Source organism: Budorcas taxicolor, chromosome 3, assembly GCF_023091745.1.
Source record: "Budorcas taxicolor isolate Tak-1 chromosome 3, Takin1.1, whole genome shotgun sequence".
In the NCBI taxonomy this organism is placed as follows: Eukaryota; Metazoa; Chordata; class Mammalia; order Artiodactyla; family Bovidae; genus Budorcas; species Budorcas taxicolor.
The window spans coordinates 95,086,859-95,114,633 of record NC_068912.1 but is presented as its reverse complement, the minus strand read 5'-3'; the positions used below and the strand labels follow the sequence as shown (position 1 = coordinate 95,114,633).

General features: G+C 36.4%; 1 protein-coding gene across 5 annotated transcripts in view; it reads right to left on the bottom strand.

The window, feature by feature from the left end:
• Positions 1-2,169: 2,169 nt before the first annotated feature.
• EPS15 (epidermal growth factor receptor pathway substrate 15) overlaps positions 2,170-27,775 on the bottom strand; it is a 146,723-nt gene continuing 121,117 nt past the window's right edge. For 2 of the 5 annotated variants that reach the window (XM_052638136.1, XM_052638138.1), the window contains 4 exons: positions 10,927-11,003; positions 8,126-8,321; positions 5,568-5,752; positions 2,170-3,028 (listed from right to left, as the gene is read on the bottom strand). In XM_052638136.1, coding sequence (XP_052494096.1) covers positions 2,882-3,028; positions 5,568-5,752; positions 8,126-8,321; positions 10,927-11,003 — 605 coding nt within the window. In that variant the 3' untranslated portion in view covers positions 2,170-2,881. The remainder of the gene's footprint in view (positions 3,029-5,567; positions 5,753-8,125; positions 8,322-10,926; positions 11,004-27,775) is intronic. The other 3 variants (XM_052638137.1, XM_052638139.1, XM_052638140.1) reach the window with 2 other exon arrangements.

Here is a 27,775-nt window from a genome sequence, read left to right as displayed (position 1 = left end):
GATGCTCATTAGAAGAGGAAAATGAGGCTCGGTTCAGTTCAGTCGAGTCCAACTCTTTTGCGACCCCACGGACTGCAGCACACCAGGCCTCCCTGTCCATCACTAACTCTCGGAGTTTACTCAAACTCATGTCCATTGAGTCAGTGATGCCATCCAACCATCTCATCCTCTGTCGTCCCCTTCTCCTCCTGCCTTCAGTCTTTCCCAGCATCAGGGTCTTTTCAAATGAGTCAGTTCTTTGCATCAGGTGGCTAAAGCTAAGGGAGGCTAACTATCTTTGTCAAAGTCTTCTTTCCTAAAAGTGGCAGACCAGGGTTGCATGAATTTTTGACACCACAGTGCCTTCCAAGAGTCACAAATCCTCATTCAATGAATACATACACAAACCACCTATGTTTTGGACACTGTATCTATGCATACATTTCCTATCTTTCTTTCACAAAATAGGTGTCAACTAAAAACAAGTTAACATTCATTGGGTATTCTACACCAGGCACTGTGTCTCAAGCACTTTACACATAATTCATCTGTGCTGATTGCATGTCTACCCTTCCATGGACACAGCAAGAACATAACACAGAATCACGCAAAACTCCATGTCAGATAGGATGTATGGAGACTATGGTTTATTATTACTTAAAGTTTATTGTTCTCATAATTACAGGCTACAGTTTAGAAGTTTGAAACATAAGAGAAAATTCTATAAAGAGAACTCAAATAAATCTGAACAAGTAGGTAGAAGATGGTTAAAACCTTGTAATAAGTGCTACTTAGCTCTCAGGAATACTCATCTGTCCTTTTCCATCACAGGCACTGGAGCCAGAGTCAACAACATAAAATATGATCATAAATGACTCTAAGACATTCATCCTACTCAAGTGAGCATGGAGGTTTAGATATATATATATATTTATATAATATATACATACTTTAATATCATATTGGTCCACTGAGTATACATATTTTAACAAAAGATAAGAATCTATGCAATCCAGTTAAACACACATAAGATTAAGGTACACTGAAAGTTGGTGTTTATAAGTTACAGATATTTAGTACTTTCCAGAGTGTTCTTTTAATTAAAAAAAATATTTTAAAACCATTTCAAACATCTGCTCATTTTCCCAGTGCAAAAGAAGGTTGTTCAAGTCAACTTACCTTTTTCCTAAAGTGGAAGGGGAAGAAAAAAAACCCAAAACCCACTACCATTTACAACTCCCAACACTACCTTCTCAATCAACTTTTGGAGTATATCCTTATAAATGGATTAGTTTATCAATATTAAAGCCCTGTGATTATGATTCAGCCCTTGCTTTGTCTGTATGACTTTCATGCTGAAATGCTTTAATTTATAAAAGTAGAAAAAAGCAATGCAAGAAAGTAGTTTAAATTCATTTTGAACTGCAGTAATCCAATTGTGTGTGGAGAGAAAAAAAGCACCATTTCAAAAGGAAATAATTGGATATTCTGGAATTTATTCATAAGCTAGGCAATAAGTTACTCTGATTAACACAGATCAATACCACCTTGACTTGGTGACCACAGACACATTTAATTAGTTTTTAGGTGCATTTTCCTTTATCTTGGTTTTCAACACATTATTTAAGTCAGTAACTGATGTTAAAAAAATTTAGATTACTCTACAATTTACAGCCTACTTCACAGTCCATTTTAAATTCAGCTTGTCTGCTAAGTCAGTTTTGCAGAAGATAGGCTTTTAACACATAAAGAGATCTGATAACTGGGCAGGTCTCCTCTCTCCCAATTTAAAAAAACAAAAAAAAAGTTTTGCTAGCTTGCCAATTTTGTAGGTGAAAAATACAAAAAGAATAGACTATTTTAATCCACAAAGATGGACACAAAGCAATAATGATTTAATACATGTCACTTTTTTCATCTGTATTCAGAGAATGTTTTTACATTTCAAGTAATTGAGCCTTCATTAAAGAAAACAAAAAAATATATATACAAAAAGTTAAAGTACCTTCCAGTTCTAGCTTACTGAAGTTTCTTCTACAAAAGTAAAAAAATAAACCTACCATGAACTAAAGAGGACAGTGCCATGGCAATGGCAGAATGGCTGCCAGGTTAAGATTTTTGCTTATCTTATATTGATGAGTATATTTTAGGTGAAAATTTTTCTTCATTCTCTAAGTACTTAAAATCACGGAGAGGTATCTGTTTATCTAAAATTCTTTAAATCCAGAAAAAAATTTTTTTAATTTATTTCAGACATGAGGCTTTAATGTTTTTATTTAGGAAAAGACTGAGTCTGAAGCTCTAATGGTTCCATCTAAAACATCCTGTTTTCAACAGTGGGAGTCAATGTATGCAAAATATTTTTTCTTGTCTATAAAAAACAAATTGAACAGTATTTTGATTAAAAGGAAATACAAACATGTACTTTAAACTGGCCAATTTGCTCTATCATAAAAGAAATAGGATGTTCTTTCCCTTCCCCTCTTTCAACCATTTAAATTAGGGGAGAATACTGCCAACTTTAAGAACCCCACTGGCTATCATTAGAGTAACTACAGAATAAGGGTAGCATAGGGGTGAAACTATTTCTCTATATTCCAGAAAGCAGAAACTTGGGTGCTCTAGCTTTACAAGTAAGAGAGGCACAGGCAGGCAACAGCTCACACTAAATGCACACCAGAGCAGGGGCCTAGGTGAAGTCATCTGGGTTACCACTTGCACGGGGGGAAAAAAAAAGACAAATCTGAAATGGAGTTTAAAAAGTCAAAACTTTTGTCACATTTACAGGAATCTCAAACCTTTTGTATTCCCATGCTCACAGGTAGGTTTGATATACATTGTAAATAGCTTCAGTATTCAAGAAGGAGAGTGTTGTGTGGTTGACGAAGAACAGGAGATTTCTTCATGCTTCTGATATTTCAGATTTGCTGAGTGCAATAGCCAGTTCTAAGTCTTCTTGCTCTTGCTGATTCAGTCGGGCAAGTCTCTGCTCTTCCTCTCTCTCACTTTCTCTCTTGGCCCACTCAATCATATCTTCCTCAGAGGGATACTGCCATTTAAAAGATAAATGAACAAACAAATGAATACATTCATGAGTAAAACAAGTACAAAAAAAAGAAGGAAAAACAGCTTTTACAAAAGGAAATTGAACTATGTGTTTCACCTGAAGGGCTCTGGAAAAAGTCTTGATTTTTTTTTTTTTTTCCAAAAACAAGTTTAATTAGTTTAAACTTAAAACTTTAAATTTAAACTTAAAAATTAAATCAAAATATGATTTAATCTTAAAAGCAATGCAGTCTACAGATAGTCTATAAAACTGAACATTAAAACATCATTTGTAAAAAGTGGTTATTCTTAAGGTGGATCAGGAGATTTAAAAACAGGAGAGAACTAGCATATTTATCTAATGTAAAACATTTACTTCTTTAACTTCAGTGAGCATCCTCACATGATACATCATTTTTAACTTAATCCCACTGGCAATTTCCTATCTTATTCTAGCCCTTCACATACAGGAAAATTATAAAGCAAAGAATATACTATACATAAATTTTGTTATACATAAAACAAGAGTACTGGGTATATATCAAGCAAGATGTGGACCTAATCAATTTTTTTAATGCATTATAATGATTTTAGAAGGTATTGAGAACTTTTTGACCCATTCCAAATAAGACCTTAATGCTGGTAATTAATAAGTCAAGGAAATATATGTATCCACCCCAAATAGCAACCGTGGCAGATACTAAATAAAAACATTCTACTTGGTTTCAAGTCCTGTCATATAGAAGAACACCATAATAGGATGAATACCATAACAAACAGGATGAAAAGAAAGAAACTGTCAGGCTTTTTTGAAAATGGTAGCTTTCTTTCTAGGGAATTATAAGATCTTTGAAACTTTTAATGTTTAACAAATCTTTCATTTAAAAAGACATTTTTATTATTAGATGCTTAATATTATACTATACTGAGATTCTGGAAAATGAAAAAAGCAAATTGCTTTTGTTCAAGACTCATTCCAACCAGGTTTTGACTTATTGAAATCATATTTAAGATATTAAGTGCCACAAACTGCCAGAAGGTTATTCTGTACTAAGAGCATTATAGTAAGAAGAGCAATTCTGGGTTCTCTCCTTGAAACAACTCAAATTCCGTCTAACAAGAGTCAGTATAATTCTGACACCCTCTGTTTTCCAATATTTAAAATATTGATTCCTGTTCTGCCTCTTCACATTCGGAAGAAGCCACTGAAACTTAAGAGTACAGATTCAAAAGCTAAATAGCCTAGTCTAATTCTGCCTACCTGCTTTACTAACTAGAAATGGCTGCAGGAATAAAGTGACCGGAAGAGTGACCCTAAGCTACACTGAGGGAGACATTAGGCAGACTGTGGCCAGCCAGCTGGCCACTAGATCTCTTATTTATAGAATCATCTCAAAGGCTTGAGGTTGTTAAGTAGAGGAAAACTGCTTTATTATAAAATAGACAGTGATGATGAAGGTCATTTTTATCTAAAAAAAAGGCAACCTGGGAAATGAAACAGTTAGTTACTCTAAGAATCAAAACAAAAATTTACGTTTATCTACATAATGATGATATACATGTCATTGCTTAATGCCCCACCAGGGTGATATTTCCAGTTGATTGCCCCATTTCTATGATCTTATAAGACCCGCCTATACTCTTAACACCACATCCTTCTATTGTCTTTATTGGCCTACTTTAGTCAGCTCTGGGAGAATGCAGAGTAGATATGGAATGCTAGTGAACTGAGTGAGTGAATCAAAGTCGCTCAGTCATGTCCAACTCTTTGCGACCTCATGGACTATACAGTCCATAGACTTCTCTAGGCTAGAATACTGGAGTGGATAGCCTTTTCCTTCTCCAGAAGATCTTCCCAACCCAGGGATAGAACCCAGGTCTCAAGCACTGCAGGCAGATTCTTTACCGACTGAGCCATCAGGGAAGCTTTGGGAGAATGTGGAGTAGATATGGGAAGCTAGTGAATTAGAGTCCTCCAAATAATTAAAGATTGTTTAGCTCTTAAAAATTATATTTATTTAATAAAACTGACTTATATTTTAAGAACATTTCTGTATGAAACCAGAGTTTTATTTTCTATTCAAAGAATTTCTGGTCCTATCTTCTTATATAATACAGTAATTGCTGACTGGTCTCCAGAAATTTTCAAGGTTTTATACACAAACACACATACACAGTTACAAATAACACAAACTCATTATTGGCATTATTTATCCAGAGGGCAGACAGCAAATGACTCTCTAGTAGCCCACTGTCTGTAACAATTTGCAAAATAATAACTGTCAACGTTTTGCAAAGCACCTGGTATATATCCCGAGAACTAAGACTACTAAAATCATCTTAACAATGCAATAATTTCAGAACTAGCAGACAGAATCAAACAGAGGTTTTCTTGGTTGGGGGAAGAATAAAGATCATTTTTAATATGTTGGTAAATTTAGCTGAAATAATGCAAATTTGGCAGACTCAAAAATAATCTTTGAAAGCTCTTTAAACTGTAAATGGAAAGATTTTCCCCCAAACAGCCCATTCACAGTACTTACAGCACTGAAGTTAGCAAAATTGCTTGGGTCAGCCTCTTTATTGGTAGTGGTAGTAGTAGAAGTGAATGGATCACAAAACATATCAGGATCTTTTTCTTTGGGGCTATCATTGCCTGGGAAAGGCTGAAATGGATCATTCAGTTTAAAGGGATCAGAAGAATCCATTTTGTTGATGGGTCTTTTCCCTGGATCAAAATCATTACAATTAACTCAACCAGCAAGTATGGCAAACACAAACACACAACAACATGAACACAGAAAGCATTAAAGAAGTGGGGATGGGGAACCTAAAACACATTCTTAATATGGTCTTAAATGACCACAACCAACAGTCTGTTGTCAAAAATTTCACACACAACCTCTTAAGTACACTCCAGTTTTATGCGGGTAAATGGGAAAACAGCCAAGGGTGAAGCAGCAGACCTGGAATCTTCTCTGCTCAGAGAGTTAACTTCTTCTCCAAAGTAGCATGCTCCCAAGGAGAGAGACAAGAATGGATAAAACAGGAGGAAAATGACAAATAATGACAAAAACAGCCTCTGCTGTGATAACCTCTGCCTAATACATAATTCTCCACAAGTGGCAGTAAGGGCAAATGATCTCTGAAAAATGCTAATATTCTTCTGATTTTTCTCTGGATCTATATGTAACACCTGGGAGCATGAAATTAAAAACTACTTTGGTAAAGCCCAGCTACTTCTTGTCATCTACAATATTTCAAACTGAAGGATAAAGAGAATGTTTTGAAGCCCAGGGCCTAAATTCTGTGGTTACTGATAAACTAATCTTTGACCAAACAATAGCATACTGTTATTCATCACCATTTTCAAACAAGTTTTCTAATTTTCAAGACTTAAACTTAGTACTTGCTGAAGAAAGGATAAGAATAGGTGTTAAAATATCTTCAAATCTAAATATACATTCCTAAAGATGTGTTAATCTGGTAACGGCAATCATAACAACAGAGTCTTTCTGTCACAGCTTACAAAAGGTTTTCACATCTCCTATCTCAAAGGATCCTTCCAGCAACCCTTGGAGGGCAGCATGAGAACTAATGCCACCATCTAACAGCTCAGAGATCTGGGGCTCAGACATAGGAAGCTCTATACACTCAAGATGGCAGAGCATATCAGAGGATATTCAGAATGAGAGCTCAGATCTTTAAGATCCCAGTTCAACCACCATCCCCCTTTTTTTAAACTTTTTTTAAAAAATGTGGACCATTTTTATAAAGTCTTTACTGAATTTGTTACAATATTGCCTCTATTTTATGTTTTTTTTTTTGGACTCGACATGTGGGATCTTAGCTTCCCGACCAGGGACTGAACTCGTACCCTCTGCATTGGAAGGCAAAGTCTTAACCCCTGGACCACCAGGGAAGTCCTCATTCTTCTTTCTTTGATTTTTCTACAGTGATATATACTCAGTTTATTGAAGTCTTAGATTTAGTTACAGCACTAGTATATTAGTTTATTGAGGATTTTAAAAATCACCTCACTATTGACCTCTTAAAGGTATAAAACTTAAATAAGCAAATTAACTGTCACTTGTTTTTTAACATATTCTGACAAATTTACCCTAGAACAATTAAATGATATAGGCTATTCTTCCCTAAAAGATAGAAATCACTTGTTCACTTGATTTTTCAATAGGTAGTTGGGTATTAATAATTTTATTCACAATTCTTTAAATCAAAGAAGAAAAAAGAAATCTCCCCAAGAAATACCACAGCCAGGCTATTATAAAAAGGCAAGAATAAAAATCTAGAACTACTGTGGCTGAAAATTGATCAAGGATATATGGTAAAAACAATGACGTACCAGATGTGTCTTCTCAAAAACAATCTAGCGGTACTACAACTACCCAGGGGATTGCCCTTTACCACTTCTCATAAACTTTATTGTTTTCATTAATTAAAATCGAACAAAACCCTTTTCTTTGGTACAGTACTAAACAAAACAAAAGCAAAAAAGTAAGAATCTGTTTCTCGACCAAAAACACCACCTTCTCAAAATAAAGGAATCTCTTATTAAGTGAGGTAAATAATATTTTCCTTCAAGAAAAACAATACTTCCTTTCAAAATTCTGACACCAAAATGCTGAATTGGCCATTCTGATACCAAAGTGGCCATATATTCTCATATTGAAGGACTTAAGGAAGACTTCACACTTAGCAGGAAAAAGAAAGGGACTCTGGATTATTAACCTTCCCTTATAGAAATTTATTAAAATATCACAGTGCAGGAAACTCTGTTTAAATGGAAGCTCATTAGCTTCCAAAAAGCAAGAGATTTCATTTACTGCCTCTCTGAAATGATTTAAAAATAAATTAGCTCTTGCCAGAAAGGTAATTCCTGACAGTTACACAGGTTGGCTTCTTAGGCACAAGTCTGTAATTCTGCATTGAGATCAGAACAGATGATAACAGCAGGCTTCTGCCATGCTTTCTGACTTGTTCTGCTAAGGCCCTTTATATAACGTCTATAAGTAAGGCTCACACAAACTTCTTGGAAAGAAAAAGAAAGCAGTTGATTTAGGAAAGGTACCAACTCTCATACCAGGTGGTGGTGGGCAGGGTCTTGTTGGAGTTCCTATCTTTGGTGGCAGTGCTGGGGGTACATCTTCATTTTTGACGGATGTTTCCTCAAGCATATTTTTTGTAATGGCCACACTGCTGATGGAGCTTGATGTGGCTGAACTAAAAGGATCTTCATTGTTGACCTTTGTTTGGAAAGAAATATCTTCATTGTTGACCTTTGTTTGAAAAGAAATATTTACTCATGGTTATATATATTATGCCAACCAAACTGTTTATGGTTATATTGCATTTGGAAGAGTGATCTTCAATTTTATGCAGCTTTATTTATTTCAATTCTGAGAGCACTAACATTTCAACTTTTGCATTCAGAACCAAAACTGAAAAAAATTTTTAAGTTATTCTATATGAGTAGTGATTATACCACCACTACTTATTAAGGACAACAGATCATACCAAAACAAACCAACTCTGGGTTAAAGGACTGACAAGATTCAGGTAATACAAAACCACTGAGGCCCATTTTAAAGGGACTAATGTATCTTTCCTCAAGTGAATATCTGATCTAAATGATAAAGAAAAAAAATACTTATTCCACACTTTCCAAGGCACTTAAACTAGGAAAGATAAGAAAATGGCATCTTGAAAAACATTAAAGACAACTTTAATGTCATGAAAAACATTAAAGACAAACAATAACAACTTTAAAAAATGAAAAGTCAACTTTTTTTTAAAGCAAACTGATCCCACAGAATGGTAAGCCTTATTGAGGGTCTGAAGATCTGGCTTTTCTAACACATGGAGTAATGAAGGATTCACTTTAAAATACGCATGTATTTATTTATATGGTCTTAGTTGCTGCATGCAGGATCTTTGCTGTGTCATGCGGGATCTTTCATTGTAATACACAAACTCTCTAGTTGTGGTGTATGGGCTCAGTAGTTGTGGCACGCAGGCTTATCTGTTTTGTGGCAGGTGGGATCTTAGTTCCCTGACCAGGGATTAAACCTGCATCCCTTGCATTGTAAGGCAGATTCTTCACCACTGGACCATCGGAGAAGTTCCCAAAAGATTCATTTTTCTATAATGAATGGGGTATTACAATTTAGGCTACTGCTGCTGCTAAGTCGCTTCAGTCGTGTCCGACTCTGTGTGATCCCAAAGACGGCAGCCCACCAGGCTCCCCTGTCCCTGGGATTCTCCAGGCAAGAACACTGGAGTGGGTTGCCATTTTCTTCTCCAATGCATTAAAGTGAAAAGTGAAAGTAAAGTCGCTCAGTTGCATCCGACTCCTAGCGACCCCATGGACTGCAGCCTACCAGGCTCCTCCATCCATGGGATTTTCCAGGCAAGAGTACTAGAGTGGGTTGCCATTGCCTTATCTGAAACTTAGGCTAGTGTTTCTCTAAAGTAGCACTACTGATATTTTGGGCTGGATAGTAGGTTGCAGGAGGTTTAAAAGCATCGCTGCTTTTATCCACTATATATGAATATCCTCCTCCTCAGCTGTGACAACCAAAAACATCTCCATTGTTCAGTTGTTAAGTCGCATCTAACTCTTTGTGACACCACTGTACTGTAGCATGCCAGGCTCCTCTGTCCTCCACTATCTCCTGGAGTTTGCTTAATTCATGTCCATTGAGTCAGTGATGCTATCTAACCATCACATTCTCTGCCGCCCTCTTCTCCTTTTGCCTTCCATTTTCCCCAGCATACCTTGCTAAATGTTTCCTAGGGGAGGGTATAGGTGTAGGGAATAACACCCAGTTGAGAATCAATGATAGAGACAATTTGACATACACTCTAATTTTACTTTTTTGGCCTGAATTAATCATAGGGTTACACTGGAAAATAGGTAGTGGACATATACTGGTGGGCTATTATCTTAATACTAACCTTAACAGCCTCAGAACATAAAGTCAAGGAACCAGTGCAGAGAAGATAGAATGAATGCTCAGATTTTATAGCCACTGACCCTGACAGTCAACAGGGGGGAAATGTAGTTAATTGGAAGAAATATGCTTAATAAGACAGAAGATTCTTTGTCACAGACGTAGAAGATAAACTTCTGGCTACCAGTGGGGAATAGGGGAGAGAAGGGACAAATTGGGGGATTAGAATTGACATTTACTCACTACTATACATAAAACAGATAATAAGGATCTACTGTATAACACAAGGAACTTACTCAGTACTTTGCAATGGCCTTTTTTAGAGTGGATATATGTATATATATATGCATTATTTATTTGTTTGCTATACAGCAGAAACTAACACAACACTATAAGTCAAATACGGTGGTGGTTGAGTCACTAAGCTGTGTCCAACTCTTGTGACTCTATGGACTGTAGCCCACCAGGCTCCTCTGTCCATGGAATTTCCCAGCGAAGAATACTGGAGTGGATTGCCATTTCCTTCTCCAGGGGATCGTCCTAACCCAGGGACCAAACTTGGGTCTCCTACACTGCAAGCAGTCTCCTGCGCTGCAGGTGGAATTTTTACTGAATGAGCACCAGGGAAGCCCTAAAATCAACGATACTCGAATAAAAACAGAACATAAATAAATCAAAAAGAAAGAAAACTCTTAAAGTTGTTGGGCAAGCCTGTCATGAGAAAATTATCTGTACCATCACCATTGTTTTTGTACACAGAAATGTCTACTTTGATTATATCTTGTATTTCATTCGTCTGAAATCCACATTTGCTGTGACTTATTGAAATCAAGTTGCAATGTTTGTGAAAGGTTATAAAATCAAAAGGAAAAATTGCTCCTTTGGTGGGAACACAGTATATTTTACCCTCCCACTAATTACTGCAAATTACCTTTGACAATGTGCTAAAATCAGCAAATCCATCTTCAAATGATTCACTTCCAAAAACAGAAGCAAAGGGGTCCGTGGCTAAAATGAATAAAGAAAATCAATGCAACGGGACAGAAAAACATCAAATTTCATGTTGTCTTTTGGTGAGTAACATTTAGACATATGAAAATATCTACTCCCAAATATGAGTCCCTGAACTAATGATTTAAGCCCACAAAGACAGATGAACACATTGATATCCCCACAAGAGATATTCCTTTGTATAAATCAACTGATGAATGATTTAAGAATCAAGAATAGATGAACTAACTGTAGGTAAAGTGTTTAAGGCTTTAATACACATCAAATAATACAGCTCCTGTATGCTTAAACTATTTCTAATAAAGACATCAAAAAGTAAAAAACAAAAACATAATTTCACATTTCACACACATCCTTCAAGGTCCATTTCACCTGCTACCATATCCACAAAGCCTGGAATATCCTAGGTGTCTCCAGTCTGCACAGCAAAAGTGATTTCTTCTTTCTTTGTGGCATTTATTATGGTTATCTGGGACTGATATATTGCTCTTACTAGATTAGCGAGGTCCTCAGAAACAAGGAATAACATTTATCTAATGAAGAATGGTTAAAAAACATTTATTGGCCATACATAAAAAATTTAAGAAAATAAGAGTTTCCAACATCCAAAGAACTCACCGTACAGTAAGAAACATACAAACAAATAATAATAAAACAATCTTAAATGAACTAGTAGAGAGGTATGAAAAACCTGGAGTGAAGCCACTGTCTGGGAGAATCAAGAAAAGTACTGAAGAAGCCATTACATTTGAGCTAGGTCTCTCAGATAAAGGAGGGAGCGTGCTGAATAAATGGAGGTCAGGAAGAGAAACCTATTACAGGCAGAAGGAACAGAAATTGCAAAAGCAATATTTAATCACTGTTTCACAGGCATGAGAAGTTATCTGTTCCATCACAGTGCACTTAACAAATGGACTAACATTTTCAGCTGGCACAAACTGACTTACTTTGTGATAGGTTTTGCCTATTTAGGCTTAAACACTACCAATAAAGTCAAAGAATGTTTATAGGAATTGTGGCTTGATATAGGAAAGTAGAAAAAAACAAAGGAAGGAGAAGAGAATCTCAAAAGAGAGGGCAAGACAGAGCAAATGGGGACAGAAAAAATGCTCCTGCTATTCCTCAATTCTTCATGTTTACATCATATCAGTTTTAGGACAAAAGTGTACTCACCCACTCATGTAAATGTATACAGTGTGCCTTTATCTCTAACAATAAGCACACCATAGACATAAACAAAAGAGGGGCAACGAAGATCTACATTATCTTTGTCTTGTCACCAAGACAGTCATGGGATGGGCAGAAGCATAGAGAAAATCAGTCTTTTAGGGATACACCAACAACTCTGAATGTGAGGAGGATTTTGAAAGTCCAGAGTTAACAGGAAATCCCACAGCTTTAGTCATAAAGGATGCTTTTGTTTTACTCTGTATCTGCTGAGTCCCACAGCCTGAGGCCCAGCCTGGTCATAGCTGCTGTTTCAGGCTTTCCCTTCTTTCTCCTCTTCCTGTGATTCCTGATGCAGTGGCAGCTGAGCCACAGCCTGAGCAGGATGCAACACTCTCCTGATTGGTAGAAGGTTAATGACGGAAAAGGAGTTGGGCTCCTTTCAGTGGCTGCTGCTGCTAAGTTGCTTCAGTTGTGTCCGACTTTGTGCGACCCCACAGACGGGGGCCCAGCAGGCTCCCCTGTCCCTGAGATTCTCCAGGCAAGAACACTGGAGTGGGTTGCCATTTCCTTCTCCAATGGATGAAAGTGAAAAGTGAAAGTGAAGTCACTCGGTCGCATCCAACTCTTAGCGACCCCATGGACTGCAGCCTATCAGGCTCCTCCATCCATGGGATTTTCCAGAGTATCGGAGTGGGTTGCCACTGCCTTCTCCTCATTTCAGTGGAGGGAACTGAAAAATCTGCTTCATGCTTTTGCTCTGCACTGTCCCATAGCTTTTAAAAACAGTCACTATACACGTGGCAATAGTGCAGTTAGGTCAGGTTTGACTGAAATATCACCAAGTGCACACTGTGAAAGACACTATCAGCAGAATCAGGCTTTGAATGCAAATGTGATCTGATTAGCACCCTCTTCTCACCAAGAATCAAGGCAAGGATCACTTTGGAGAAATACATAGAAGCATCATTTTAAAAACCATCTATAGGCTCATTAGCACAAATAATCCTGAGAAGAGTTGAGGAATGGGCAACATGGGTGAAGAGGATCAAGAGATACAAATTGCCAGTCATAAAACAAGTCACGGGGATGTAATGTACAGCATGGGGACTAAAGATAGTAACACTGTATTGCAAATTTGAAAGTTGCTAAGAAAGTAACTCTTAAAAGTTCTTATCACTAGAAAAAAAACTGCAACTTTGTATGGTGATAACAGACTTATTGAGATGATCATTCTGTGATGCACACAAATGTTAAATCATGTTGTTCACCTGAAACTAACGTAATGTATGTCTATTATACAACTGCAAGGAGATCTAACCAGTCCATTCTGAAGGAGATCAGCCCTGGGATTTCTTTGGAAGGAATGATGCTAAAGCTGAAACTCCAGTACTTTGGCCACCTCATGCGAAGAGTTGACTCATTGGAAAAGACTCTGATGCTGGGAGGGATTGGGGGCAGGAGGAGAAGGGGACGACAGAGGATGAGATGGCTGGACGGCATCACTGACTCGATGGACGTGAGTCTGAGTGAACTCTAGGAGTTGGCGATGGACAGGGAGGCCTGGCGTGCTGCGATTCATGGGGTCGCAAAGAGTCGGACACGACTGAGTGACTGAACTGAACTGAACTGGAAAGAAAGAATCCTTACCAATATTTTAGCATACTTTGTTAACAGCTTTTTTTCCTGGTATTTTGTCCTTATATATTTGAGATCATACTATGCTCAATGCTTTTTTCTGAGGTGTAAATAATAAAGCTGCTGCTGCTGTTGCTAAGTCACTTTAGTCGTGTCCGACTCTGTGCAACCTCATAGACGGCAGCCCACCAGGCTTCCCCATCCCTGGGATTCTCCAGGCATGAACACTGGAATGGGTTGCCACTTCCTTCTCCAATGCATGAAAGTGAAAAGTGAAAGTGAAGACGCTCAGTCATGTCAGACTCTTTGCGACCCCATGGACTGTAGCCTACCAGGCTCCTCCGTCCATGGTTTAGACATATTACTTTTTACCTCTTTGTGCTGTGCTTAGTCTAAGCTCAGTTGTGTTTGACTCTTTATGACCCCATGGACGTAGCCCACCAGGCTCCTCTGTCCATGGACTTCTCCAGGCAACCCATACCCTCCTCCAGGGGGTCATCCCAACCGAGGGACTGAACCCCGGTCTCCCATATTGCAGGCGGATTCTTTACCGTCTAAGCCACCAGGGAAGTCCAAGAGTATTGGAGTGGGTAACCTATCCATTTTCCAGGGGAACTTCCCGACCCAGAAATCAAACCGGGGTCTCCTGCATTGCAGGCAGATTCTTTACCAGCTGAGCTACCAGGGAAGCCCCTTTTAACCCTTTAACGTAATTTAATTCATAGCATTCATCATACTTGACAGGTTATATTTGTCTATTGTGCTGTGCTTAGTTGCTCAGTTGTCTCTAACTCTTTGTGACCACATGGACACTATAGCCCACCAGCCTCCTCTGTCGACAGAACTCTCCAGGCAAGAATACTGAACTGGGTTGCCATATTCGCTCTATAAAGACAGGGGCTTGTTTTGTTCACTATTATATCCTCAAGACCTAAAGCAAAGTCTGGCAAAGAGGAGACACTTATTTTTGTTGAAAATACTGAAAGAAAAACCATCTCATTACTAAGGATCTTCCAAACAGATGCCATAACATTTCTCAGTACAACCAGCTGACCAACAAGGAATAAGGGAAACCTTAAGGATCACAAATAATCCCCACAGAACAGCTGTCTAACCAGAGAATCCTGGGAGGAGGTAGAAACCTTTTTTACCTCCGTGACCCACTCAAAACCCATAAGATAATTAAGCTCAAACTCATAGAAAACCTTCAAGAGATACTTGTGAATTATAGTCATCAGCAAAGGATCTACTTTCTCAAGCTGGTCTCCAAAGAGTTTGCTCACTCACTCACCCAGTAATCCACTCACATTTGCTAAGCATCTATCATGCTCAAGCCTAGGTACCAGGGATTTAGAGGGATAGAAGACATATTTACCTTCAAGGAACTCATGATTTAACTGAGTGATATACTTGTACACAACTGCTACACAGTAAGTGTTAAAGTTCAAAGAGAGCAAAGGAAAAATAACAACTAAATTTATGTGGAAAGGGGAAAAAAAAGACTTTACAAAAAAGCTCTCACTCTCTTTTACTTATAGACAGAAAGGAGTGGGAGAAGAGAGATACACACTCACTATACACAAATATACATCTGCTCATACACACATATCTTTTCATTCAAAAATTAAGTGGCCATGAAGAGACATTCATGGCCTGTGGTTTGTGGAAATGGAGAAAATTAGAGAAAAAACATGAAGGAAAGCAGAGGCTAAGAATTACAAAATATATGAACATACGCATGCTTAGTCTGAGTCATTGCCTGTAAAAACACAGACCTACTTGACATTTTCCTAATGCTGGTGTCAAAGATGCTATGAGAACATCATGAGTGCTCTTCTATAACTTCAGAATGTTATAAAGTTTTAATTAAGAATTGGAAAGATTATGCATTTTCTCATTAGAAGTCAGTAAAATATTCCATGCAAAAAAGTTTCTGGCACTTGAACTAATCTCATTTATAATGAAGTGTAAACAGAATGTTTACAAGTTAAAAAAAAAATGTAGAAACTGAGTAACCTGAATTGGCTTTCTTTAGCTTTCTTTCTTAGTCTACACTGTGTCTATCACCAGGAGCAAATGCTAAGAAAATGCAAATACTCACAAAAAACAACAACAATGCAATGTGAGACAAAAATATTAAAAATATTTAAGGTCCTTCTATCACTGCCATAACTACTAAATTTTAGAGGCCGGAGTAGAGTGATTTATCATTTAATTTTTAACAACAAAAATTGTTGTTATTTTTTAATTTATTTTGAAAGCATACAATTCTCCTGTTCTGTGGGATTAATCTTTTTGCTAAGTAAATACTCAATTTCCCGGTGAGTAAGGAAGGTAAATATCCCGTGTTTGTGACTTTGGTTATATAATGCCATGTATCTGAGTCTCAGTGGTTTCTAGATGGCAAGAGTTTATTAACAAGTAAACCAAATAAATATATTAAGAACCTACATATATTTGTAACTTGGAGGAAAACACAGATTTACCAACTTAAACATAAAAAAAAAAGTTCATGTTTCATTTCTCAAACAAAAGAATTTTAAAAACTAAAGAGAAGAGAAAACAACTATAGACTAAAAGAATCCTTTCCAGTAAGAGTTGACAACATACACACCCACACTCTTCACTGCCAGATCTCACTTGGAACTAGCCAAGAGGATATTACAAGTAAGTCTGCATTTGCAAGCCATTAAAAAGTACCGGCAGTAGTAACAACAACTACCATCTATTATGAGAGGAACTACAATAAATACTTTAACATACATTATCTCATGTAATCTACCCAACAAAGCCCAAAGTGTAATTATTAACCTCACTCTGAAGTTTAGGAAACTAAGACTTAGAAATACCTATAGAACTAGCAATGTATCTGAGTTAAGTTCAGGCAACTGGACTCAAGCATTTATGTCCTACTGATGACAATCTCTTTCTAGACTGTTTAGGTTGCTACTGAATTTAAAAATTTTATGACAATGTAGCAGATTTGAGACAAATAATTTATTCATTTTTTCAGCAGTCAATTTTTTCATTCTGCTAAGTCCTGGAAGCACTAGGATGGGACAGTAGGGATGTAACAGATGACTCGCAGATCTGTGCTTATGCAACTGAACAAGATGGTAATGCTATTAGCTGAGATGAGATATCCAGAAGATGTTCAGTACTATTTTACATTTCATAGAGTGGACAACTTCTTTCAGACATGTTTCTGTGAGTAGGTAGCCATTCCCTTCTCCTGGGGATGTTCCAAACCCAGGGATCAAATCTGGGTTTCTCGAATTGCAGGCAGATTCTGTATCATCCGAGTCACCAGGGAAGCCCTACTTTTATAAACACACACACATTTATTTGGAACACAGGGCTAGTGACTTAGATTTGTGGTTAGTAAAGAAAGCTGAGTGCTGAAGAATTGATGCTTTTGAACTGTGGTGTCGGAGAAGACTCTTGAGAGTCCCTTGGACTGCAAGGAGATCCAACCAGTTCATCCTAAAGGAGATCAGTCCTGAATATTCACCAGAAGGACTGATACTGAAGCTGAAACTCCAATACTTTGGCCAAATGACGCATAGAACTGACTCATCTGAAAAGACCCTGATGCTAGGAAAGATTGAAGGCAGGAAGAGAAGGGGATGACAGAGGATGAGATGGTTGGATGGCATCACTGACTCCATGGACATGAGTGTGAATAAACTCCGGGAGTTGGTGATGGACAGGGAGGCCTGGTGTGCTGCAGTCCATGGGGTCACAAAGAGTCAGACATGACTGAGCAACTGAACTGAACAAGATCAAATATTAACAAAGACAATTCTGGCAGTGATGCAGATGACAGATCAGCAGGTAAAGAGACTGGAGGCAATTTAGTATCACAGTCAGTCCAGGTAAAACATGATGAGGACCCAACCAAAGCTGAGTATAAGGAGGAATAGACAGAGTCCAATTGTGGGTAAAAAAACAAAACATGGCAATTTATTGGAGATGAGGAAGGACAGAGAAGTCTAGGATGACTGGCTGAGGACCAATATAGTGTCACTGGTATAAAAAGTAGAATGTAGAAGGAGGTAAAGCTTTACTCTTTGTAATTGCTTGTATTATACTTCAAAGGAAAGACAAACTGGAAAAGATGACAATCAGTTCTAAGCACTGTTGAGTTGACACCTAAGGAGATATATCCAGCAGGTAACTTGAAGGTACTGGAGGCTCACGAGAGAGATCAGGCATAGAGGACAAAATCTAGGAGTCATCACGGAACAGGCTGTAGCTGAACGCACAGTACTGGACAACACCATCACAGGAAGTGTGTACTAAGAGAAGAAGAACAGAAGCTCCAGACTAAATATAGAACAGAAAGATAGCCTCACTCTTTAGCTTTTTCTCCAGGACATTGAGATTATTTTCTTGCTCTTGTTCTGAATAAAAGACATCTGTCCCAGATACCTCCTGGGAGCAAACTGGCCTGAGGGAACAGAGACCAGCACAATCCAGGGCAACAGGAAAATTTTCTAGAACATATTAGATCAGTAGTTCTCAAAGTGTGGTCCATGCATTCCACAAGTCCAAGACCCCTTTAGGGAGGTCTGTAAGGTCAAAAATATCTTCAAAGTATTAAGATGATCTTATCTTTCTCACTGTATTGATTAATTGCAACAGTGTTGCAAAACCAGTGGTGGGTTAAAAAAAAAAAAAAAAAAAAAGTGGTGGGTGCCTTACTAGGAATCAAGGCAGTGGCACCGAACTGTACCTGGTTGTATTCCTCACCATCACAAACTCACGGAGGGGAATCATGGAGGGAAAAAGGCCAGGTGTACTTATGAATGTCTGTCCTCGATGAATCAATAAAAATTATTAATTTTAAATAAGTTGTGACCCTTAGGTCCACATCTAGAAATTATGAAAGACAAAATGAGAAATACACACAAAACATTTCTTCTGAGTACCAAAGTATAATGGTTATCTGAAGGAAATGCACTTACATGATGGTCTGAGAAACAAGGTGAACTAGCTGCTTTTTTCTTGGAATAGGATTCTTACTTAAAGAGACAAGTAAACAATGCTATTCAGTTTTAGGTATTTCAGGTATCTTCCTAAATAAAGTGAATCTGACACTTTAAGGAAAACAACTGAAAGTATTTTTTGCAGATTATAAAAATTACAAGCTATCAAGTAAAAATCAGAATCTTGGAAAGGTTTAAATGCCTCGTAAGCTTAACATTATACTAATATTTAATTAAAAGACTCTAATGAGATGGATGGTGATATCCATAAATGTGATTTAAAAAACTATTTCTAATGAAATGTGCTAACATTTGGAAGACATGTGTAACTGAGTGAACCAATATGTTCCAAATGATCAATGCATGTTACAAAGCCAGATATGGGGCACAAGGTTCATTCATTGTGCAAGAAAGACTAATGGAGTTTAATGTAACAGAATATGAAAAGTTCATTGATACAGTTTCATATTCCTTATTGTAACTAACTTTGTGTGTGTGTGAGTGTGTGTGTGTAACTAACTTTGAATAAACTAAAATTTATTGATTTTTGGTACAGTAGCAAACTCCAGGAGATAGTGAAGGACAGGGAAGCCTGGCGTGCTGCAGTTCATGGGCCTGCAAAGGGTCGGACACAACTTAGTGACTGAACAACAAATAACAACTAAGAAAAATATCCACAATTATCTAAAAAGTCTATTAAAATAATCCTCCCTTTTCCAGCTGTTTGAGGCAGATCTTCATACATTTCAAGCAAAACACATAGTGTAGCACACTGAATGCAGAAGTAGATATGAAGATCCAGCAAAAGCCACACATTTAAAGAGCTTTGCAAAATATATAAACAATGCTACTCTTCTCACAATATTTTTCTTTTTTTGGTTTGGAGTTATTATTTTTGTTTAAAAATATGGTATTTATGTTAATATGTAATGGGTTTATTATTTTTTGTTTTTAAATGAACTTAAAATTTTTACTTTCTCAGTTTTAATTTCTAACAGTAAATACTGACAAATACGATCCCCAAAACAAAAGTTCTTTGAGGGTATTCATTCATTTTTTAAAAGGATCCTGAGACCAAAAAGCTTGATAATCTCCAAAGTCACTGCCTATGTTTGCTTCAAATAACCCACTTCTTTCCTAATTAGTTTTTGTTATCATTGTTGAAATAAGAGCCCAGTAAGGGTGAATTCTGAATTATTTTCCATCAACCCCAAAAAGTCTTTTTATGGACCTTTTATAAGATTCTTACAAAATTCTTTCATTTTTTTTACCTAATATTTTTTCATTTGCTCTCAGGACCCTTCATCAAATTCTGGGTTCCAAAGACATCTTAATTTTTTCATTTTTATTATTTAGTAAATAAGAGGCAGGATAACACAGCAGAAAGATCAATGGACAGGGATTCAGAAGTAAACTAGTAAGTAGTCCTGGGGCTCAGCTTTTCTTACATATATTAAGGAATCAGACCAGATAATAATTCTCAAATCTTAAACAGAATTCCAATATATGAAACAAGTAAGATGGATTTTTAAGAATTAACTCTAAATTCTTTTTAAGTTTAAATTTATAACATTTACTTATCACAATGACAATGAGAACAATGAAGCAATTTTGATTAACACAAATGTTTAAAGTCAGGGATCAAACTTATTTCTGTACTTGGCTTTGTTTGCTCTATTTGAAAAACATTATTCATCCAAGAAAGCAGCTCATTTCTGAACAAGAGTCTTGTAATCTCATAGTGGCTTAAATAAATGTTTATTTATAGGTTTGTACAAAACCTATTTAATTTGATATTACAGTGCACTCCAATATGTTAAAATCTGGTCTGGAATAAAGCTGAATGCATATACCTAATTAAACTGCAGTTTTTAAAAATTCAGAGACACTTAAAAAAATAATGAAACTAGACTTGACCAACCCCCTAAAGGCCCCTCTGGAAGCTGGTTTCATGAAAAATAATGTGAAAACTCTGGTCTAGAGCATGTCTGTGATTACCTCAGCTCTAACAAAGGCAGTAATGTAAGTTTAAGAGAAAAAAAAAATCTATGGCATCACCCTACTCCAATTTTTGTATTGTCAGAACTGGATGAGAAGATATAAGGCAGAGGCATGGTAACAAAATGATTAATAGCATGAGCTCTGAAATAAGACATGGATTAGAAACAGAGCATTGAAACAGCTATTGTGACCCAGGGCAAACTGTCCTGAGTCCTATTTTCCTCATTATTAAAGAGAGAAAGAATACCACCTCCCATATAACTGTTATAAAGATTAAATGAGAAAAATGCAAAAACAAAGTTCGAATGACCTATATGGCTCTGGAAAGAAAGAAAAAAGAAAAAGGACATTCAGACCTCTGATATTTCTTAGTCTGTGGAAAGTCTGTGTAACTCAGCCCCATACACAATGAACATATTGCCCACTCAACTCTAAACAGTTTTAATTCTAAGATTCTCATTCAAATCAAGATGGCAGCGAGACTGCAGATGATGAAGATACAGACTCTCAATTTATGTGTAAAGATGGTTCAACACAGGAAAATCAATTAACATAATACACTACATTAACAGAATGAAGAAAAAAAACCCAGATGATCATCTCAATTGATGCAGAAAAAGCATATATTTGACAAAATTCAAAATCCTTTCATGATAACACACTGAACAAACTAGGAAAAGCAGGAAACTACTTCAACATAATAAAGACCACATATGAAAAGCCAACAGTGAACATCATACCAATGGTGAGAGACTGAAAGCTTTTTCTCTAAAATCTGTAACAAGACAAGGATGCTCACCTTCACCACTTCTATTCAACACAGAAATCCTAGCCAGAGCAATTAGGCAAGGAGGAACAAAAAAGGTATCCAAACTGAAAAGGAAGAGGTAAAATTATCTGTTTTCAGATGACACGATCTTACATGCAAAAAACCCTAAAAAAAACCAAAACTTTAGAATAAATGAATTCAGCAAAGTAGCAGGATGCAAAATCAATGTGCAGAAATCAATAGCATTTCCATATATTGATAATCTGGACAATCTGCAAAGGAAATTAATAAAACAATGACATTTACAATAGCATCAAAAAGAATAAAATACTTAAGAATTAACTTAGCCAAGGAAGACTTGTATACTGATAACTATAAAACATTCTGAAAGAAAGTAGATAAAGATAATGAGAAAAACAGACAACATTCATGAACTGCAAGATTCAATATTGTTATGACGTTAATATCATCCAAGGCACTCTACAGATTCTATGTAATCACTGTCAAAATCCCAATGACATTCTTTTGCAGAAACAGAAAATTTAACCTAAAATTCATATGGAATCTCAAGGGACCCTGAATAGCGAAAACAATCTTGAAAAAATGACAAAGTTACAGGTCTCAAACTTCTTGATTTAAAAACTTATTACAAAGCTATTGTAATCAAAACAGTTCTGGTCTTAAGACACTTAGATCCTAAAGAACAGAATAGAGAGCCCAGAAATAAACCCTTACACATGGAGTCAAATTATTTTCTACAAGGATGTTAAAACCATTCAGTGGGAAAGGAAAAGTAGTTTTGGGAAAATGGGACAGCCATATGAAAAAGAATGAAGTAAAATTAACTCAAAATGGATCAAAGACCTAAATGTAAGACCTACAACTAAAAACTCTTAGAAGAGAACGTAAGTGAAAAACTTCACAACACTGGATTTAGCAATATTTTCTTGGATAGGACACTAAAAGCATAGGCAACAAAAGAAAAAGTACATAAACTGGATAGCATCAAAATTAAAAAGTTCTGTTCACCGAGAGACAGTATCAACAGAATGAAAAAGCAAACTATGATATGGGAGAAAATATTTGCAAACTGTATATCTCATAAGGGGTTAATTTCCACAAAATACAAGGAACTCCTATACTGCAAAAACAAAAAAGCAAACAACTGATTTTTTAAAATGGGCAAAGCACCTGAAAAGATGCTACAAAGATATACAAATGGCCAATATCCATCATTATTCACTAGAGAAATGCAAATCAAATCAATGAACTGCCATTTCACACATTAATATGGTTATTATTTTACAAAGTAGTATGTGTTGGCAAGGATGTAGAGAAACTGGAATCCTTGTGCACTACTGATGGGAATGTAAAATAGTAAGGCATGGAAAACAGTATGATGGCTTCTCAAAAAACTAAAACCAGAGTTACTATATGATTGAGAAATTCTTAGTAAATACTTAAAAGAACTGAAACCAAGGACTTGATTAGGTATTTGTAAACTCATATGAATAGCAGCATCACTCACAATAGTCAAAATGTGGATGCAAACCAAGTGTCTATTGAAGGAGGAATATATAAACAAAAAGTGGCCTATTCATACAACAGAGTATCATTCAGTCTTAAAAAGGAAGGATACATGCTGATACATGCTACATGAACCTTGAGGAATTATGACAAATGAAATAAGCCCAATACACAAAAAGACAAATACGATATGATTCCACTTTTTTGAGGGACCCAGAGTTGTCAAATTCATAAACACAGTAAGTAAACGGTATTTACCAGGACCTGGTAAGAAGGGGAAATGGGAAGTTCTTGTTTAACTGGTATAGTTTCAGTTTTAGGAGATGAAAAAAATTCTGTAGATAGATGGATGTGATGATTGTACAATAACGTGAAGGTATTTAATACCACTAACGGTATACTTAAAAATGGCTAAAATGGTAAATTTTATATCATGTATTTTTCACCACAATGTTAAAATACCCACTTATCAGAAAAAAAGTGAACAATATGCCCCCCTTCCCAAATAAAGATTCTCATCCACTGGGCTCCTTTTATATGCTCTGTGAGAACAGTAATTGATTCACCCATTCATTCAGTAATATTATGTCCCCAGGTATGGTTTAAGGTTCTTGGGAGATATCAGTGAATAAAAAGATTCAAGTTCCTGTGGATGCCAAAATTTAGTAGGAGGAAAAGGAGATAAATAAGAGAAAAACACAGAAATTTACTTAGTATACTAAAGGTAATAAGCCAAAATACAGTAAGAAGGAGTAAAGAACATTATGGTAGGAGTGCTGGGCTAGATGACAAGGTGACATTTTGGCCAAGATTTGTTAGAGGTAACAGAGATCATCCTGTGGATATATGGAGAAAAATCCTAGGAATGGGGGACAGCTAAGAGTAAAGGGCCCACGGAACATGAGCCTGTTTCTTGAGCAAAAGTAAGGTCAGTGTGATTGGAGCAGAGTGAGTAAAGGTAATAACAATGAGATATTATTAGAGAGCTTTAGGCCATTGTAAGGCTTTTACTGTATATAATTTGAAGGTAGAATCAGTAGCATTTCTTGATACATGAGAGACAGTAAGAGAAAAAAAAAGAACCAAGGATGATTCTAAGATTTTAGGTCTTAGCAATGTTAAAGATGAAATTACCATGGATTAGGATGGGGAAAGCTCTTTGCTGCACTTACTGTGAGAATGAAGACCATTCTCAGCAGACTGTCAACATTCCAGAAAAATTTTTGACATTACTCTGAAAGGACAGACCGTTATTGTGAAGGGCCCAAGAGGTACCCTTCAATCACATCAATGTAGAACTCAGTCTCCTTGGAAAGAAAAAGAAGAGGCTCTGGGCTGACATATGGGGAAACAGAAAGGAACTGGCAACTGTTCACAGGATCTGTAGTCAGAGCATGATCAAGGGTGTTACACTGGGCTTCTGTTACAAGATGTGGTCTGTGTATGTCCACTTCCCCATCAGCGTCGTTACTGAGAAAACTGGTTCTCTTGCTGAAATTTGAAATTTTCTGGGTGAAAAATACACCCACAGGGTTCGGATGAGGCCAGGGGCTACTTGTTCAGTTGTCAAACCCAGAAAGATGAGACGATTCTTGAAGCAAACAATAATGAACTTGTGTCAAATTTGGCTGCTTTGATTCAGCAAGCCTCCACAGTTGAGGACAAGGATATCAGAAAAACTTTGGATGGTATCTATGTTTCTGAAAAAGGAACAGTTCAGCAGGCTGATGAATAAGATCTGAGTGGTCCGGCTGCAGAAACAGCAAGATGCCAGATGGTTCTATGGACTCAACTATGATATTTTAAAGAGGCAATAAAAAGTCTTTTGATTTGAGGGAAAAAAAAAAAAGATGGGGAAAGATTCAAGAGAAGCAGGTTTTGGGAGGAAGATTAGGTGTTTGGTGTTAGACATGTTGTGTTAGATGTCAATAGATAACTGGATACAGGTGTCTGGAGTTCATAGGAAAAAGTGTGGCTAGAGTTAGAAATCAACACGGAGAGAGTATGTAAAACCATAAAACCAGATGAGAACTCCAAGGAATACAGACAGAGAAGATAAGTTTAGAGTCTAAGACCTAGAGCAACACAACATAAAGAAGTTGGGGAGAAGAGAAAGAATTAGAAAAGAGAGAGAAGGAAGGACCAAAGAGGTTGGCGGAAAACTAGAGACATCATCTGAATGTGAGTCCATCTATTACTACTTCCTTAACCTTGTGAAATGGCTTCATCTCTTCATTTCTTGGTTTTCCTGTCTGTACAATAAACATAACAGCAATTTTCTCAGGTAGTTGCTCTGAGAATTAAACAAGATCAAATATGAGAAAATAGCACATGTAGTGCTGGAACTAAGCAAGTGCTCAGTAAATGGTATCTATTACTATGATGATAATAACAAACCTTAGCCCACTTCTAGTCTACTATAGTCATTTACTCTGACCACTTTACAGGAAATGAGCCAGGAACTGGAAATCAAAGAGAAGACCAACAGAGGCAACAGAAACCTACAGTGAGACCACAATTTACCACTTTAGCCTTATTTAACCTGATTATTCCTCTATCTGTAAGTAAGCTTTATCAAATGTCTGTTTTTCTTTGAACATGCACTATATGACCTTCCTCCATTCCTTGCTCATGTTACTCTCTTTGCTTTAACTACTCTTCCCATGTCTACTTATGTAGGCCATTCTTTCAAGGCATACCACAAAGGCCACCTTCTGCTCTGAAATCATTCATGAGTTGCCCTAAAGGGAGGCCATCTCCCTTTTCTTTAAATGCTTGCAGTGTTAATGAATTCTCATGGCACTTACCATTCCTCAGTGTGGTCAATCAAGAGTTAATTAAAATGTATTAACCTTTCATTTTATTCTCTTAGGTTATCCTTTCTTATAATATCCCTATCAATACATTAATTCATCAGTTCAAAACTGAGACTCTAAAAGAGCAAATGTATTTTAAAAAGATACAATTTGACCACTTTCATTACAATAAGCCTTTTAGAAATTTTATTTGCTGTAGTTCTAAATTTTGGGTTAAATCCAAACCCAGCACTACATTAGATCTTTTTTTCTACATATCTGCTTGATATTAATCTTCAAGCTGAAAACAAATAATGCACACTGTTAAGTATCATCTTGATATTTGCACAAGAAATTCAAATTGTGAAGGCATTTCTATACTAATTTTTCTCTACACTCATAATTCTCAATTTGTCATAATCAGCAAATTTCTACACTCAATAACTCACTCTATTTTCAACTGGAAAAATAAGGCATCCTATTTTTAGCATGGTATTGAAGTATTTACATGTTTGAGTCTACTTCTAATTCCCTGCTCTCCTAGACAACTATTGAATAGAGAGAAAGAAACAGTTACTTAGTTGAAAAAGCTTTTAGACTATCAGACATAGGTTTGAATCTTTGCTTTATTGTTCAAATCTAATAAAACTGTAAATCTTGACCAAGTTACTTAATGTTTCTATCTTCAGTTTCCTGACCTTTAAAATGGGAATATTGGATTTATTTGGTGGTTCAGTGGTTAAGACTCTGCACTTCCACTACATGGGGTACCAGTGCAATCTTTGATCTGGGAAGTTCCACATGCTGCAAGGTGCAGCCTAAATAAATAAATAAAGGTATGACATACTTGGGGTGTGTTAAAAGGCAAAGACTCTTTTATAATGAAAAATTAAAAACAGATAAAAATAAAAAGCTAGTATAATGAACCCTCATGTATTTATTGCTTAGCTTTAGTACTTAGCAACTTTATTTCCTAAACACACTTGTTTATTCACTCCAAAAGATTATTTTGACACAAACCCCAATTTAATCACTTCATCTCTAAATCTGACATAATGTATCTCTAAGATAAAGACTTGTTTAGTTTCTCTGGTTTTGGCCATGCTATGCAGCATGTGCAATCTTAGTTCCCTGACCAGGGATTGAACCTGTGCCCCTTGTAGTGGAAGTGCAGAGTCTTAATCACTGCACTGACAGGGAACTCTGAAGACTGTTTTTTAAAAGGCAAAACTAAAATAGCATTTTCATATCATCTTAAAAAATTTAAAAATTTCTTAATGTCAATCTGTCCAAATTTCTTTCATCTCATAAATCTTTTTTTAGTTGATTTATTCAAATCAAGTACAAGCAAGATCTACAAATATTATTTACGTGATATGCTCCTTAAATTTGTTTTTACTTTTAAGTTCCTTCCCCCTTCTCTTTTTTTTTTCCCTATAATATTTTTGTTGGAGAAACATGGGAAATCCCAAGGGAGTTTTGCTAATATGGGAAGCCACTAATTTTTAAATTTAGGTCACGATCCATAACAAACAATGCTGACTTTGAAACTGCCAAGGAACACTGTCTTTTAGAAAGCAAAAAAACATTTTTATTGGTTTTACTGACATTTGCTAGAGTACATACTAAGCTCTTTAACATGAACAGTAAATGAGATAATAAATGATAAGAAAAGTGGAAAGTAATATACAAACACCATTGTTTTTATTGGTAGAACATAATAGGATATATTTAGGTTGGTGAAAAAGTAATTGTGGTTTAATATTGTTGAAATTTGCCATCTGATATTGGAATACATTCTTAAATAAATGTGATTATGTTATATATCGTTTTTGATGTACATTTCCTGTTTTATGCTTTTTGCTAATAAATTTTACTTGCTGT